Source organism: Poecilia latipinna, unplaced genomic scaffold, assembly GCF_001443285.1.
Source record: "Poecilia latipinna isolate Pla-1442-1.1 unplaced genomic scaffold, P_latipinna-1.0 Scaffold974, whole genome shotgun sequence".
Lineage (NCBI taxonomy): Eukaryota > Metazoa > Chordata > Actinopteri > Cyprinodontiformes > Poeciliidae > Poecilia > Poecilia latipinna.
This window is the reverse complement of record NW_015113590.1, coordinates 115,138-128,722: the sequence shown is the minus strand read 5'-3', so window position 1 is coordinate 128,722 and position 13,585 is coordinate 115,138. Positions and strand designations below refer to the sequence as shown.

At 38.5% G+C, this 13,585-nt stretch overlaps 1 protein-coding gene across 1 annotated transcript; it reads right to left on the bottom strand.

Moving 5' to 3' along the window:
- Positions 1-6: 6 nt before the first annotated feature.
- Positions 7-13,461, bottom strand: septin5b (septin 5b). Its single transcript, XM_015050073.1, has 13 exons — positions 13,207-13,461; positions 13,001-13,035; positions 10,837-10,927; positions 10,631-10,717; positions 10,421-10,544; positions 8,314-8,448; positions 6,937-7,054; positions 5,747-5,848; positions 4,906-5,032; positions 4,695-4,830; positions 3,383-3,485; positions 1,777-1,882; positions 7-1,716 (listed from the first exon to the last, which is right to left on the bottom strand). The coding sequence occupies exons 1-12, from the start codon at positions 13,247-13,249 to the stop codon at positions 1,820-1,822; spliced, it is 1,164 nt and encodes a 387-aa protein (XP_014905559.1). The 5' UTR covers positions 13,250-13,461; the 3' UTR covers positions 7-1,716; positions 1,777-1,819.
- Positions 13,462-13,585: the final 124 nt, after the last annotated feature.

Here is a 13,585-nt window from a genome sequence, read left to right as displayed (position 1 = left end):
TAATACTTTTACATTTCCTGTCAACTTAATATATTTTAATACAAAAACACGGTGGACCGGCGGTGGACCGACTTGACGCCCTGACCACCGGGCTTAGCAAGTTTTCTGGGGGAAACCCTGCACATGTAAGAGAAAATCATTGTAAAATCAGTGTTACATGTTGTGCCTGCAACTATAAACTGAACACATTGAAAGTGGTGTTTGATTATGGGAAGTGAAGCTTAAAACAATGTTTGCAAGAGGTCCTAATAACAACGTTCATGGGCGTCACCATGTTGAAATTCCGACTTCATGACTAGAATGCCGTTACCTGGGTCTGACATCAAACCCAGCTCAGAGTTCCCACTTCCCAGGTACCTGGAACGCATCATGAGTTTGATGTTTCACAGAAATTAACATGTGGTTAGAGGAGAAAACAGTAAATTTAAGGAAGTATGAGGCAGCTTTATGCAATTTTTGTAATCAAGCTGAAATGAATGAATGTAATTGAACTAAATAAAACAACAACACCTAATATTAATATAAATTCATAAAGTTTTTTTTAACAAGAGAGCGATACCTTATCAAGGTTTTAGTGTTGAAAAATGTTTAATTTTTGTGCATGTACCTTTGTACATTTTTACTTTGTTGCCAGTTTTCATTTAATTTAATTTCTTATTTTATTTTATTTTTTATTTCATTTTGTTTAGTTGAATTTTATTGTATCTTATATCCTGAGTGTTGACTGTGGAGGTTGGTGGTGTTCAATGTTTGCTTGAATGTATTTGTTTCATTTACACAAAAACTTAATAAATATATTGTTAAAAAAAAAAGTTTGCTGTTCAGTGATCCTAAATCAAGACTGGGTTAGGAAAATAAATAAATATTTCTAGAATTTCCTGACATCAAGTCAATTTAAAAAATTAGAATTATACCAAAAAGCCTTTTCTGCTTTCAGAAACCAGCTTTTTTAAATGAACTCCACTCGTTCTGATAAGAAGCTCTAATATCCAGCCACAAGCTGCAAAACCTGGTTTGACAGGGACATTTATCTGTTATTAATTGCATGCACTGGGTATGTATACATTTGAGCTTATGTGGATTTTAGAAAGTCCAACATAAATTCAAACATGTGCACCTTTTCTTGTTTTTAGGATTCATAAAAGTTGCATCTTGCATGAGCAGTCCACTCTGAAACAACAGCTTAATGCCTCATTCAGAGTTCAGGATGAATATGATAATAAAGACCATGATGAGGAACCCAAACCTCTGATGCTATGTGAACAAAGATTCCTGTTAGAAAACTACCAGGAGTCATTTATCCAAACACCATCAGTAACTCAAGACTTCTACATCTAATATTGTGCTTATTTTTTTTCTGTCACAACAGGAAGTCCTTATTTCTTATATTTAATGACTTTAAATAACTATGAAAACTCTAATATTTTCAGTTTACAAACCCACTTCCTGTTTCCAAAAATATTCAATTTTTTTATCTTAATATTCAAAAGCATCATAACGTTTGACCACTGTTGGAATACCTATTCAGTATTTCAGCAAAGCGTTGCATCTTCTATGTTAATCTACTTTGGTCTATCTGATAAATTCAATCTACTGGCTAAAAATCTATAGATCACTTGGCTAAGGACTGCACTGAAGAGAAAGCATGCCATCTTAAAAACACTTTATCTGTTAATCGGTGTGTGTGTGTGTGTGTGTGTGTGTGTGTGTGTGTGTGTGTGTGTGTGTGTGTGTGTGTGTGTGTGTGTGTGTGTGTGTGCGCGTGCGTGGGTGTGGGTGTGTGTGAGATTATCGCTGCAGTAAAAGGGCCGATCGGAGGTCACAGGTCCTGCCCATGCATCTGCTGCTGCATCTTCTGCAGCATCTGCTGCATCCTCCTCAGCTGCAGAGGACCAGCCACATGGAGACAGAAAGATGGAGAGGAGAGCAGCGTGAGGAGCAGACAGACTTTCAGAACTCTTCAACCTTTTTCACAGTTTATCACACCATGAACGTAAACTTCAGGGAACTTTTAACATTGATTATGTGACAAACCAACACAAAGTAGTGCATAACTGTGAAAGGAATGGAAATGATGCATTATGTTTTATATTAGTTACCAAAATGTAAAAAGTGTTGACACTTTTTTTGGCCCCAAATAAAATCAATTGCAATTAATTTCCTTCAGAGCTAAACTAATAAGTAAAGAATCCAGCTGTGAAACTGAATCTCAGTAGAAATGCGTCTGTTGTGGTCTGTTAGAGAACATTAGTGACATTAGTGATCTTTATACAAATGATAAAGATCTAAATAATGTTTTGAAACATGGATATAAAAGCAAATGCAGGTTGTTGTTTTTATTGCTATTTTTTTTCTTATCATTCAAGCCGTAGTATGTAACTGTCATAAAAAAATTTTTTTTTACATATTTATTACAACTATCACGATGTTGTGACAGTTTTGTGTGAGACAGATAACCTGTAAAAAATGGAGTTCCTCTGCTTTCTCCCAGAGCTAATTAGAAACAACCAATCAGAGGCAGGAAGCGGGTCTTAATGCTGTTAATCAACCTCCATGTGGTGTTGCTCATTCCCTTTCCCCTTTGCTAGCAGAATCTGTTGTGAATGCTAGGCTAGCTAGCATGGCCATGGATTAACTGTTTTTATGTACCAGTAAGTTGTTCATCCACTATTAGAACATTGAGCAGCAGGTACATGAGGGTGATTGACAGCACTAAGACCTTCCTCCTGGTTCTGATTGGTTGTCACATTTTACACTTTCACAACATGGGGATAGTTTTAACAAATATGTGAAAAACATGTCACCTTCCTTAAATAACAGGGGGAAAAAAACACTTTTTGCAAAAATGTCATGCCATTTTCTTAGGAAGGGAATCATATATATTTTTTAATTTAAAAGTTACATAGTGCGGCTTTAAGTTGGAAACTTTATGCTTTTATTTTTTTACGTCTTCTACAAATATCAACATCCTATAGAAGAAAATGTATCCATCCTCTTTTCTTCAATATGAATACAAGTAAAATGGCAGTCCTTAAAAAATGACAGTAAATTTAATATAGGAGATTTTTATCCAAAATTATATATTGTTTTTGTTTTGTTTATGTTTTTTTTTTTTTTTCAAATGTTCGTTAATGGCTGAGATTATCCAAATACCAATACAAGAACTAGTTTTTAAGATTTATTTATGTAAAAACAAAATGTGTCATTTTCCTCCACTTCACATTTACACACAACCTGTTTCAGTCTATTAGGAAAACATATTGGGAAATACATTAAATTTAGTTGATGCAATAAGGAAAAATGAGACAAGATTCAAGAAATACTTGAATTATTTTTTGAAAGATGTGGCATAGGACTGTAGAATGTGTCTCCTGCCACTCACTTCTTCATCTTTCCTCTTGATAAGCTTCTCTGTCTCCACGGCGGGCGTGGACAGCGGCAGGATCGGGATGGGACTCTCCACACGCTTATCCGCATTCATCTTACTGGAACAGGAAAAACTAATGTGACCAATAAGAAGAGGCAGCACTGGATCTGGCTGCTGTATGACAAACTGTTTCTGCTCAGACATGAGAGAAAAAAATTACTTTACCTGCTGAGTTTGTTCATTTCTTCATTTACAACAACAACAAAAAAATTAGCATCTTTACTGCAGTTCTATATTACTGGACAGAGGCTCCATCTTTTAAATTTCTGCTGAAATGCTGTAACACAGTGAAACTGAGCGTTGTGTTGTTAGAACTGCAGAGTGATGAAGGTATTTTTATGGCCCTCCTCTCTAATCTCCAACAGCATCCTGCTCCAAAGCTGCTTTCACCCACTCTCATCTGCAGACACTTTCCACAGAGGGGCATCCATCCCACACTAGAGACGCTTTGTGTGGAGTCTCTCCCACAGCTTTTAATTTTTTTTTTTTTTTTAGATTGCTTCTTGCACCCCGCTGCTCTAAAAAGTATTTCTTTTACTTTTCAGTTCTGGTTTGGTCCGTTTAACATAGAAAAATCGTGTCACCAAGGTTAGCATTGGCATTATCTTGAACACCTCTAAGGTTTTCATAACATCACACAAGAATAACATCAAAAAGTGCTCAAACACACACTGACTCTCTAACACACTGCTGTTAAAGACAATGGACGCTGGAAAAGACTAGTGTTTGTAATTCAGTACATTTATGTCTGTTTAAAGAAAAAGAAACATTTAAAGTCAATTCAGCTGTTTCTCTGCATCAGGTCATTATCGGCCGATACTAAAGCTCAGATAACTGCATCTTATTGGAAGTGAAAAAAGTGGATTCCTTAAAAGCAGTTAGCCTGTCAGCAAGGCTATTCAAGCATAACATAGCATCTCAGTGCTAAACATGTAGCAGCTAACGCTAATGTCAGCGTCCACAGTCCACATTTCTAAAGAAGCTCAATGACTGATCAGAACGTCCTGAAACTCTGGAAAGATAAATGTCTAATAACACTTTGCACCAATCTGATGGCTGAATAACATAAACCACAGATTAAAAACAATGAACATTTTTTGTTATAAATATGTGTATCTATTCAATAATTTCACAGAAAAAAAGAGTTTTTGAACTGAAAATGTTGCTTATGTAGTTTTTGATTAAAAAGCTGTAAACTCATTACAGACCCTGCAATTAACTTGATTAAAAATTTGAATCAACTTGCTGTCCCGTGGTTCCGGCTCACCTGGTCATGTTCTGGATGCATTGGGCCCGGTAGTTTTCATAGTGACAGTCGTTGGTGGTGTCCTTCAGGTCGTGCATGTGGGTCCTAATCAGCATGTTCCTGAGCTTCCCGAAGTCACAGTGGGATGGGTTCTCCACTGCAGGAAGAGACCGACATGAGAGGCCGCCATGCACCGGGAGCGGCGGCTGCAGACTGCAGCTCGGGGTCTTACCCTCCACGATCCCCCACGGGTAGAGGCGGCCCCTCACCCTCTGACCTCTGACCTCCAGCACTGTGTTCCCGCCGATCACTGCGAATGGAAGGCTCTCCTGCAGCGCCGACACTGACGTTTGAACATCCTGCAGTTTTATGATCACGCTTACAAATAACTGCCAACGTTAATGAGTGGGATTAAGGGGAATATTTTAATATTACATAACGCAGATTAATCAAACAACTCATGTTGATATTATACATGAGTAAATAAAACATTTTCTTAAAAATCTTTTGAAAACGTGCATAGGGTAGAGTGGCAGTTTTTAATAATATGGGCAGTTGCCCAGGGCAGCATCGGAAAGGGGTTGATCAACCAAGAACTGGAAAATAAAATATGTCAGTTGTTCCCTAAACAAGTTTGTTACTACATGTGTGGTCATGAGTACTGGGAGACTACATGAGCTACTTTCTGCTACAAAACAATAATAATCAGATAATATCTTGCATTTTAATTGGTTGGAGCGCAACAGGAGGAGGGGTTGGCTGTTCCCGAGAGAACCACAACTGCGTGGGTATTTAGATTTCAAGCTTACAAAGTTAGGCGTAGTGATTAATCACAGCGCTACAGTGTGATTAATTTGATTCCATTTTTGAACTGATTGACAGCATTAGAAATAACTCACTGCTTTAATCTGTAACCAAAAAATAACAAGTAAACTGAAAAATGCAATATCGGAGGTGGAAATAAAAAAACCCAGCAAACATATTATTCCTGAGCAGAGCGTGCTGTAATTAAATTTACTGCTCAAAACTTCAGCGTACATGTTTTAGGCCCTTTCATTTGAGACCAGGCCTACCTTCAGCCCTTTATCCTGCTGTTTGAGCTCCTCATCTTCATCAGAGTCGCAGTCGGGGAACTGGTAGATCTTTATCCCAAACTTATCGATCTCTTCCCTCACCTGGAAGGACCAAACACAACAGAGACACGACGGGTCACAGCAGGAACACATACGCCTCAGCATGCAGAGCTGGAACATTTCAGGAGAAGCGTGGGAGCTGGTTGTGAACACTCAAAATTCACTTCACATAAAATCTCCTTATGAGTCATTCTGAAACCGCTCCAGAGTCTAAATCTGACATCCTGCTGGTGAATGGGTTCTTTTTTTTGGCTGTTTGTTTAATTTACTTCAAACTAGAGAGTTCAAAAATAACAACACCCATCACATGACATGGGTTGTTTTCATACCTCAAGCATATAATTGCTGCACAGATTAAAAACATAGGCTCAAATTTCAAGATCTAAAAGTCTAAATGTTAAGTAAGGGTAATTATAAGGGAACTGGGGAATAAAGTTTGTGAAGCTGAATGGCCAAATGGGGTTTTGTGTTCTACAGGGAACAAAAGAAAGATTTTGTTAAATTTATTTCTAAAAATAAGATGAAACACTTTTAATGTGCGTCACAAATGGTGCAAACTGTATATTCACCATTATAATTATCACAACTGACAGATTTGAAGTGATTTGGAGTTTTTTATGTGGACATTTATTATGAATTCCAGTGATGAAGGTGAACAAATTAAACAAGTTCATGTTTATTCTGCTACTTTCAACACAAGAAGTAAGAAGGTGCATTAGGGGCGTAGAAAAAAAAGGTAGATTTCTGCCAAAAAAACTCAGAAGTTTTGAGATGAATCTCATAACTTTTCTACAAAAAAGAAGAAATATTCTGAATGCATAAAGTTGAAAATTTGGATGAAAAAAATGTAAAATTTTTTTGATAAATGTCATAAATTTTCTTAAAAAAAATAAAAACATGAAAATTTCAGATTTTGAAAAGTTGATAATTTTCTAGAAAAAACTTAAAAGTTCTGTGGCTAATCTCAGACATTTTCTAGAAAAATACAACGGCCCTAATACAGCGTCATAAATAAGTGACTAAAGCTACACTTCTTCAGAGTGTTCCAGGTTACAGCTCGCTGTCTGAATGTGGTTCTGCTGTTCATCAGCTTTATAAACTCTAAACCAGTTCCTGAAGTAAACAGATACCTGTTCTTTGATCCTCTTTATCTCAGAAGGCGTGAGGCAGTCGGCCTTAGCGATGAGCGGAACCACGTTGACTTTATCCTGCAGGGCCTTCATGAACTCCACATCGATGGGACGGAGCCTGGCAGAATGTTAAAGTAGCACACATTCAATACAATATAACAAATATTTCTTTTCATATTTATTCAGTTTTTGCGTTTGTGTTGCACTTAAACATTTCATATCATAAATGAGATTTTATTATTGCACAAATATAACCGGAGTAAATATAAAAAAATACTTTTTACATGATGATTTCATTTTGTAAGAGAAAATGAGATTAGGTGGATTAGATAACCAACTCTTGTGGGAAAGTTCAATCGCTCTCATAAAACCATGAAATAACTATCAATAATCATACTTTTTAGTTCTGTTAACCTGTAGACCCACACAAATTCCTAAACTGATGAAAAAAAGCCACAGGTCTGTAACATTTCTAACACAGATCACTGCTGACCAAAAAACGCAAAGGGTCATCTCACATTTTCCGAAAATAACAAACAAACAAATAAACAAACAAAAACCATTCAGATGAAGATTTCTAGGAAAATATTGTGTGGACTGATAAGACCGAAGTGAAGTTTTTGGAGGACGTGTTTCCTGGTTCTCTGCTGAGGAGCTGCATTAGACACAGAGCAGGAAACTGTCTGGGTTTCCTTTGACCACAGAACTAAACTAAAACTATTCAGCAGAAGGAGAGCGGAGCAGAATTTCTGCACAGCGACGTGACGGAGTCATTTATCATAGAAGTCTGATGGAAGTCATCACCACTAATGATGGCACAACAAATAACACATAGAGCTGGATGTGGGGTTGGTAGATGTTCTTCATTTTAAAATAGCTTTCTGTGTTTATTCAGTGAAACTTATTTGATGATCTGAAACTGAAGAAATGCGTTCAAGTTCTAGACACGTATGCCTCAGTGTATTTATGTGTGTGTGTGTGTGTGTGTGTGTGTGTGTGTGTGTGTGTGTGTGTGTGCAGTGGCGCAAAAATGTGGTATGCAGTATGCAACACATAGGGACGCAGCACCAGAAGGGGCGTCAAAACCCCGTCTGGAGGGGGCGGCGCCCCGATTCTGTTTTCCCATACACTTCAGTGCGCCTTACGGTCCTTCACCTCACGCTTGTTACGAGGTAAATGTGGCGAGTTTTACCCTTCACGTAACGTCGTCTCGGGAGGGGGAGGGGGGTTGAGCGAGCGTATGTTTTCCACGCTCCTTCAACCTTCCTTCGGGGAGTGGGGGATGGGAGGGGCGCCGATTTATGTTTTCGCATCTACCTGAATAATGTGTAGTTGCGCCACTGGGTGTGTGTATGTGTGTGTGTGTGTGTGTATTACCCTTGTCCAAATGGGGATATAAAGTAAAGGCAGCAGTGGACCCTGTTATCCTGGATGTTCTTCCTGTTCAGTCCACTTTCATCCCTGAAGTATTGTTCAAACTGCTGGTTGATGTAGTCTGTTACCGGAGTCCAGCTACGACACACAAGCATACACCTGTCACTGCATGGCTGTTCTAGAAGGCAGCAGGAAGTAACTTAGCAGAATAGCTGAAAAGTCACATCTCCAGGGAAACAGCAGGAGCTGTGAGAGCTAGAAATATCATCAATAGAATGTGTCCACATGGCTCTCAGGCACTACAAACACACAGATAGCTGTGGAAACTATAAACAGACCATGATATGAAGGCACCAATCCACTTTATTCCCCTCTGATACCGATATCTGAGGCTTAGTATCAGCCGATACCGATCCGATATAGAAAAGATGAATTCACTACATTTTTTTTATCAGACATAAATGTACTGAATTACATTTTTTTTTCCAAAATTTATTTATGCTTTAACATGAGGTACAATGTAAAGACAGAGCAATAGTTATATAGTTAACAGTGTACCATTAACATACAAACCTAATTGGACTAGAACACACCCAATTATACACACATACATACACCTACATGAAATACATGAAATGGATTAATTAATTTAATTTATTAATAAATAAATTAATAAATTAATTTATTTATTTTTTATTCAAAAAATAAATTAATTAAAAAGGAGCACAGTTAGAAATGTATTGTTTAACTCTACACCAGGACAGCTGAAAGGTGAACTCATGCCTGCCTCATGAGCAAGGCATCAGATCCCAGCCGATGTGTTGAACATCCATAACTGTTAGTCGTGCCAACTAGCTCTCTGTCAGGGACAACAAAACTGTATGATTCACAAAAACAAGCTTCGTTCTGTTAATGTGAGACAGTGTCCCTGTCATGTTGCTCTACAACCTGGTTGCCATGCCAACCACTGTCTCTACTGCAGGTTGATTAAATTTGAGGGTACAGGATTTGGTTTGCTTCGGTGGGGTAAAATAAAAGTCTTTGCAGCTCTGCATATGAATTGTCAAAATCCATTTGTGTTCATCTAATAATTAAAAACATTGTGTGTCTCTGTTTCCTCTGCTCCAGTCAGCAGCAGTTCTTGCATGACTGGCCTCATGGGTCAAATGTACAAAACACAAGAGATTTGAACAAGTTCTAAATGTTTTCACTTATAGGTTTCACAAATCCAAAACTGAATTCAGTCCAAGTTTGACCAGCATATTTGGAGATTTTAATTAATTAAAGGCTTTTAATCAATGCTAAAAAGGCAATAGAGTCTGTTATCAGACGCCACGTCCAGCCATGTTTTCTTACATTGCTGAAGTTTTTTTTAATAAGGCTTCCTCGCCTCTCCATTGACTGAAAATTACATAATGCAAGAACAAAATGTGGGGTTTTTTGTGTATAACTTTGCTGCAGGTTAAAAAGAACAGTTCAAATGTTGCTGTGCAAGCTAACGCTAACGATGTGATAAATCAATAACAATATGGTAATCGACACCTGATCAATGTCAATAGATGATATGTCTGATAGGATATTCAACTATTTCACTGAACTCCCACCCAGAACCGCACAGCATTCTGGGAGATGAAGGCAGAGGAAACGCTTTAGTTGCTCAACTTCTGAAAGCAGGGTTGGTGGCATCAACTAAATCACTCACTCTTTGGTTACCTAGCAACAACCTGTTGAGTAACTTCTGCAGCAGCAGTTTAAGGTTTTACCACCATGCCTCATAACTGCTTGAAAATTATATAAAAAACAATCTATTGATTGAAAATGAGAAAATGTTTTTCTTCAAACCACTAGCGCTGTCCCCTTGATCTCACGACGCCCTCGGTAGAGAGCCATGTTGTTCATGTCAACTAATCTCACAGGGCATTTGAAGAGAACCTTTATAAAACTAGATTATTCTTAATAAAAATAATAATCAAAGAAATAAAAGAAAAATAAGAACAGAGCCAGTGTGGGCTGAGATACACAATCAAACAACTTTGTTTTTAAATGTGTCCTGTAAAAAGAAATCACTCATGCTATCAGAGCTCCTGGACAAAGTTTGAATGTTTTTTACCACTCTGTGTTGTTGACAGCGTCTCCAAAACCTGGCACATCCACGATGGTGAGCTTGAGCTTCACGCCCTTCTCCTCGATGTCCACCGTGCGCTTTGTGATCTCCACCGTCTGCTGGATGCGCTCTTTTCAGAGAGGAGAAACGTCACACAGCAGTCAGACGGATATTCAGACTAAAACCGTAAAGACAAAAACAGAATCAGCAGCTCACCCTCAGCATTGAGCAGCTTCCTCTCTTTGTACAGGTCAGTGAGGAAAAGGCTGTTGACCAGCGTAGATTTACCCAGGCCAAACTCACCTGCATCACAAAGGTTTTAGTTGCTACAGTTTAGTATATATATATATATATATATATATATATATATATATATATATATATATATATATATATATACTATAGATGACCAGCATGCTCACCTGCCACCATGAGTGTGAAGTCGAAGCCTTTCTTCACTGATTTCCTGTGCAGTTGGTTGGGCAGTGTCGCAAAACCCACATACTCTTTGTCCTAGAGACAAGCAAACAGTGATGTTACAGCACACACACACCCACACACACACACACACACACACACACACACACACACACACACACACACACACACACACACACACACACACACACTTTATGATGCAGTGAGGATGCAGAGAGAGGACTCCTGATAGACTGCGGAAGCTCTGCAAGTCAATGAGTCAAGGAAATCTGATAGGATTCCTTAGAAACATCAAAACTAATTTAAATGATCTGAACTTAATGCAATATTTCATAACTATGATCAACTGGAATGTATGTGTGATTGCATTGAAATAACCTCGAGACGGCATTTGTTGTAAATTGAAATAATAATAAATTAAATTAAATTAAATTAAATTAAATTAAGGAATTGAATCGAATTGAACTGAATTGAACTAAATTGAACTGAATCAAACAGGTTTAAGTTTAGCCACAGTGAAAGGTCCCAAGAAGCCTCTCACAGCTCTGGAGCTGCAGGTTGCACTAAAGCAACATTCGCCCAGTTGCACCCACTTAACAAACACACACTCACTCAGCGACACACAGACCAGTAGGCAACTTGGACTCAAATGCCTTCCCAGAGGCACATGGACTGTTCTACCCTCTGAGTCTCAGTACGTCCAACCTGTGTCCCTCATCAATATTTTTCTCACATTTGTTGAATCAGAACCAAGAAAGCAGAAGAGAGACAGAAACAGAGACACGTTTTGAGTCTCTCATTCGAATTCAGACACGCCGTCACTGTTGGACTACAAAGAGACATGCATGACTTCAAAATGGAGAACAGCTCTCCTGGTTCTCCTTCAGAACGCTGACACTGTCAGTTTTTACAGATGGAGGAGCAGAAGAAGTAACTCCAAAGTTCAGGCAGCAGCTTTAAAGGCTCAACCAGCCTTTTCAGTTCTATCATTCATGAGGCTAAAGTTGAATTAGGTCATGCATAATGATGCCTGAATTAAAAATGACTGAATATCATTTGCATATTTAAGCACAGCATCCTATCAGAATAAGACCTAACAAGATGTTAGTTTAAATCAGGCTGAATATGGTTGGTTAGTTAATCCAGTCTCAGCTCTGTACCTCTCTGTTCTGACCAGCAGGGTGAGGACCGGTGAGTGCACTGGAAAAAAATGTTTCTTTGAGCAACATTTTTAAAAATAACTCTAATTTGTTTCAACTAATTTTATTAATTTTGCTCAAGCTGTAATTTTGATTTGAATAATTCTGAAATCAGATTTATAGCTTGAGCAATTAGCTGTAATGCATTATTTTTTTTAAGTTGGTGAAGAACACTCCATGAATTATATTTACTTTGCAGGTCCATAACAATACATATGAATATGAGAGAAAAATGTTTTTATTTCTGTATCATTCATAACGTGGAAATCTAAAGATATGGATTTTAATTTCATAATTCCATTTTGTGTTTTCTGGCAGCGTGGGCCGGTGACAGGTCCTGATAGAAGATACAATCAACATCTTCATCACTGAAAGAAAAAACTGAGTTAATTTAATCGAATTAAGTTTGTCAAACTTACTTTAATTATGATTGTTTAACATGACAACTTAGCAAACTTAATATATTTACTTGGATAAACTTCATTTAGTAACTCGTAATAAGTAAACTCAATGTTTTTAAAGCTAGATCACCTACTTTTTTTTATTTTCTTTCAATGTTCATACTAGACTTGAAGCAAAGTGGATTATATTCCTGTCCACTCTGGCTCTTGATTTCCAATAGAAACATAAACTTTGTCAGGTTAAGGACTGATAACAGGGAATCTTTCCTGACTCTCTGACTACACTTTTCTTTTCTGTCCTCTCAAGGCTGCCGTTATCCTGTGCGTCTTTTCCTTCCACTCAACTTTCTATTAACGTGCTAGGATACAGCTCATGATATTCTTATTTATTAGTAGGTACATGCATAAATCATATTTCAATGCTCTCAGTCATTACCCCCTATCTTGACATCATCTCCATCAGCTGTCGTAAATGCAGACGGTGTCACGCAGCTGAAGATGGGTCTTTTCAACACATTTTTTGCACAAACACACACACACTCACACACCTCCATCAGCCCTGTGCTCTTTACCTCCGAATCCTCTGGCATCACGAAGCCGAATTCCAGCAGACATGGAGCGTTCACAAGGCGGAGGAGAAGCGGAGAGAGACAAGGAGAGAACCAGACATGAAAGCTGGATCACCCAACCTGCCGGTGTGTGTGTGTGTGTGCGTGTGTGTGTGTCGGTTCTCTACCACCTGAGGGAAGCTCACCTGCACGGAGCGCGCGGCTCCGGTACCTGCTGATGGACGTCATGATGGACCCGGTGGAAGATGCTGTTAGGCTGAATGGAAGAGGCGGGTCAGAGCAGAACCAAATGTCCGTCACCGCGGCACGAGGACAGGAAGGGAGCAGACACGAGCCAAAACGAACCCGAATCACACGGAGAAAAGTACATTTGTCACCGTGTCTTCCTGGACGTGCATTCAGACGGTCCCTGGTTCTGGTAATGCTGTGTGGGTGAAAAAAAAAGAAAAACTATATTAGCAATACACCAGGCTACCAGGTGGGGGCAGTGTCGGTCTTCACGTAAACAAAGACACTAAAGCTGTTTTCAAATGGGCCACTCTGTTGCGTCGGCAAAATAATAAA

What these genes read in the sequence shown, in the direction of transcription:
- septin5b (XM_015050073.1), bottom strand. Translation starts at nt 13,249, where the DNA reads ATGACGTCCATCAGCAGGTACCGGAGCCGCGCGCTCCGTGCAG. An exon ending in GAGCCGCGCGCTCCGTGCAG is followed by an intron (nt 13,036 to 13,206) that starts GTGAGCTTCCCT and finishes TCGTGATGCCAG; the next exon opens with AGGATTCGGAGGTAAAGAGC. An exon ending in ATATCCCCATTTGGACAAGG is followed by an intron (nt 7,055 to 8,313) that starts GTAATACACACA and finishes ACATTCTGCCAG; the next exon opens with GCTCCGTCCCATCGATGTGG.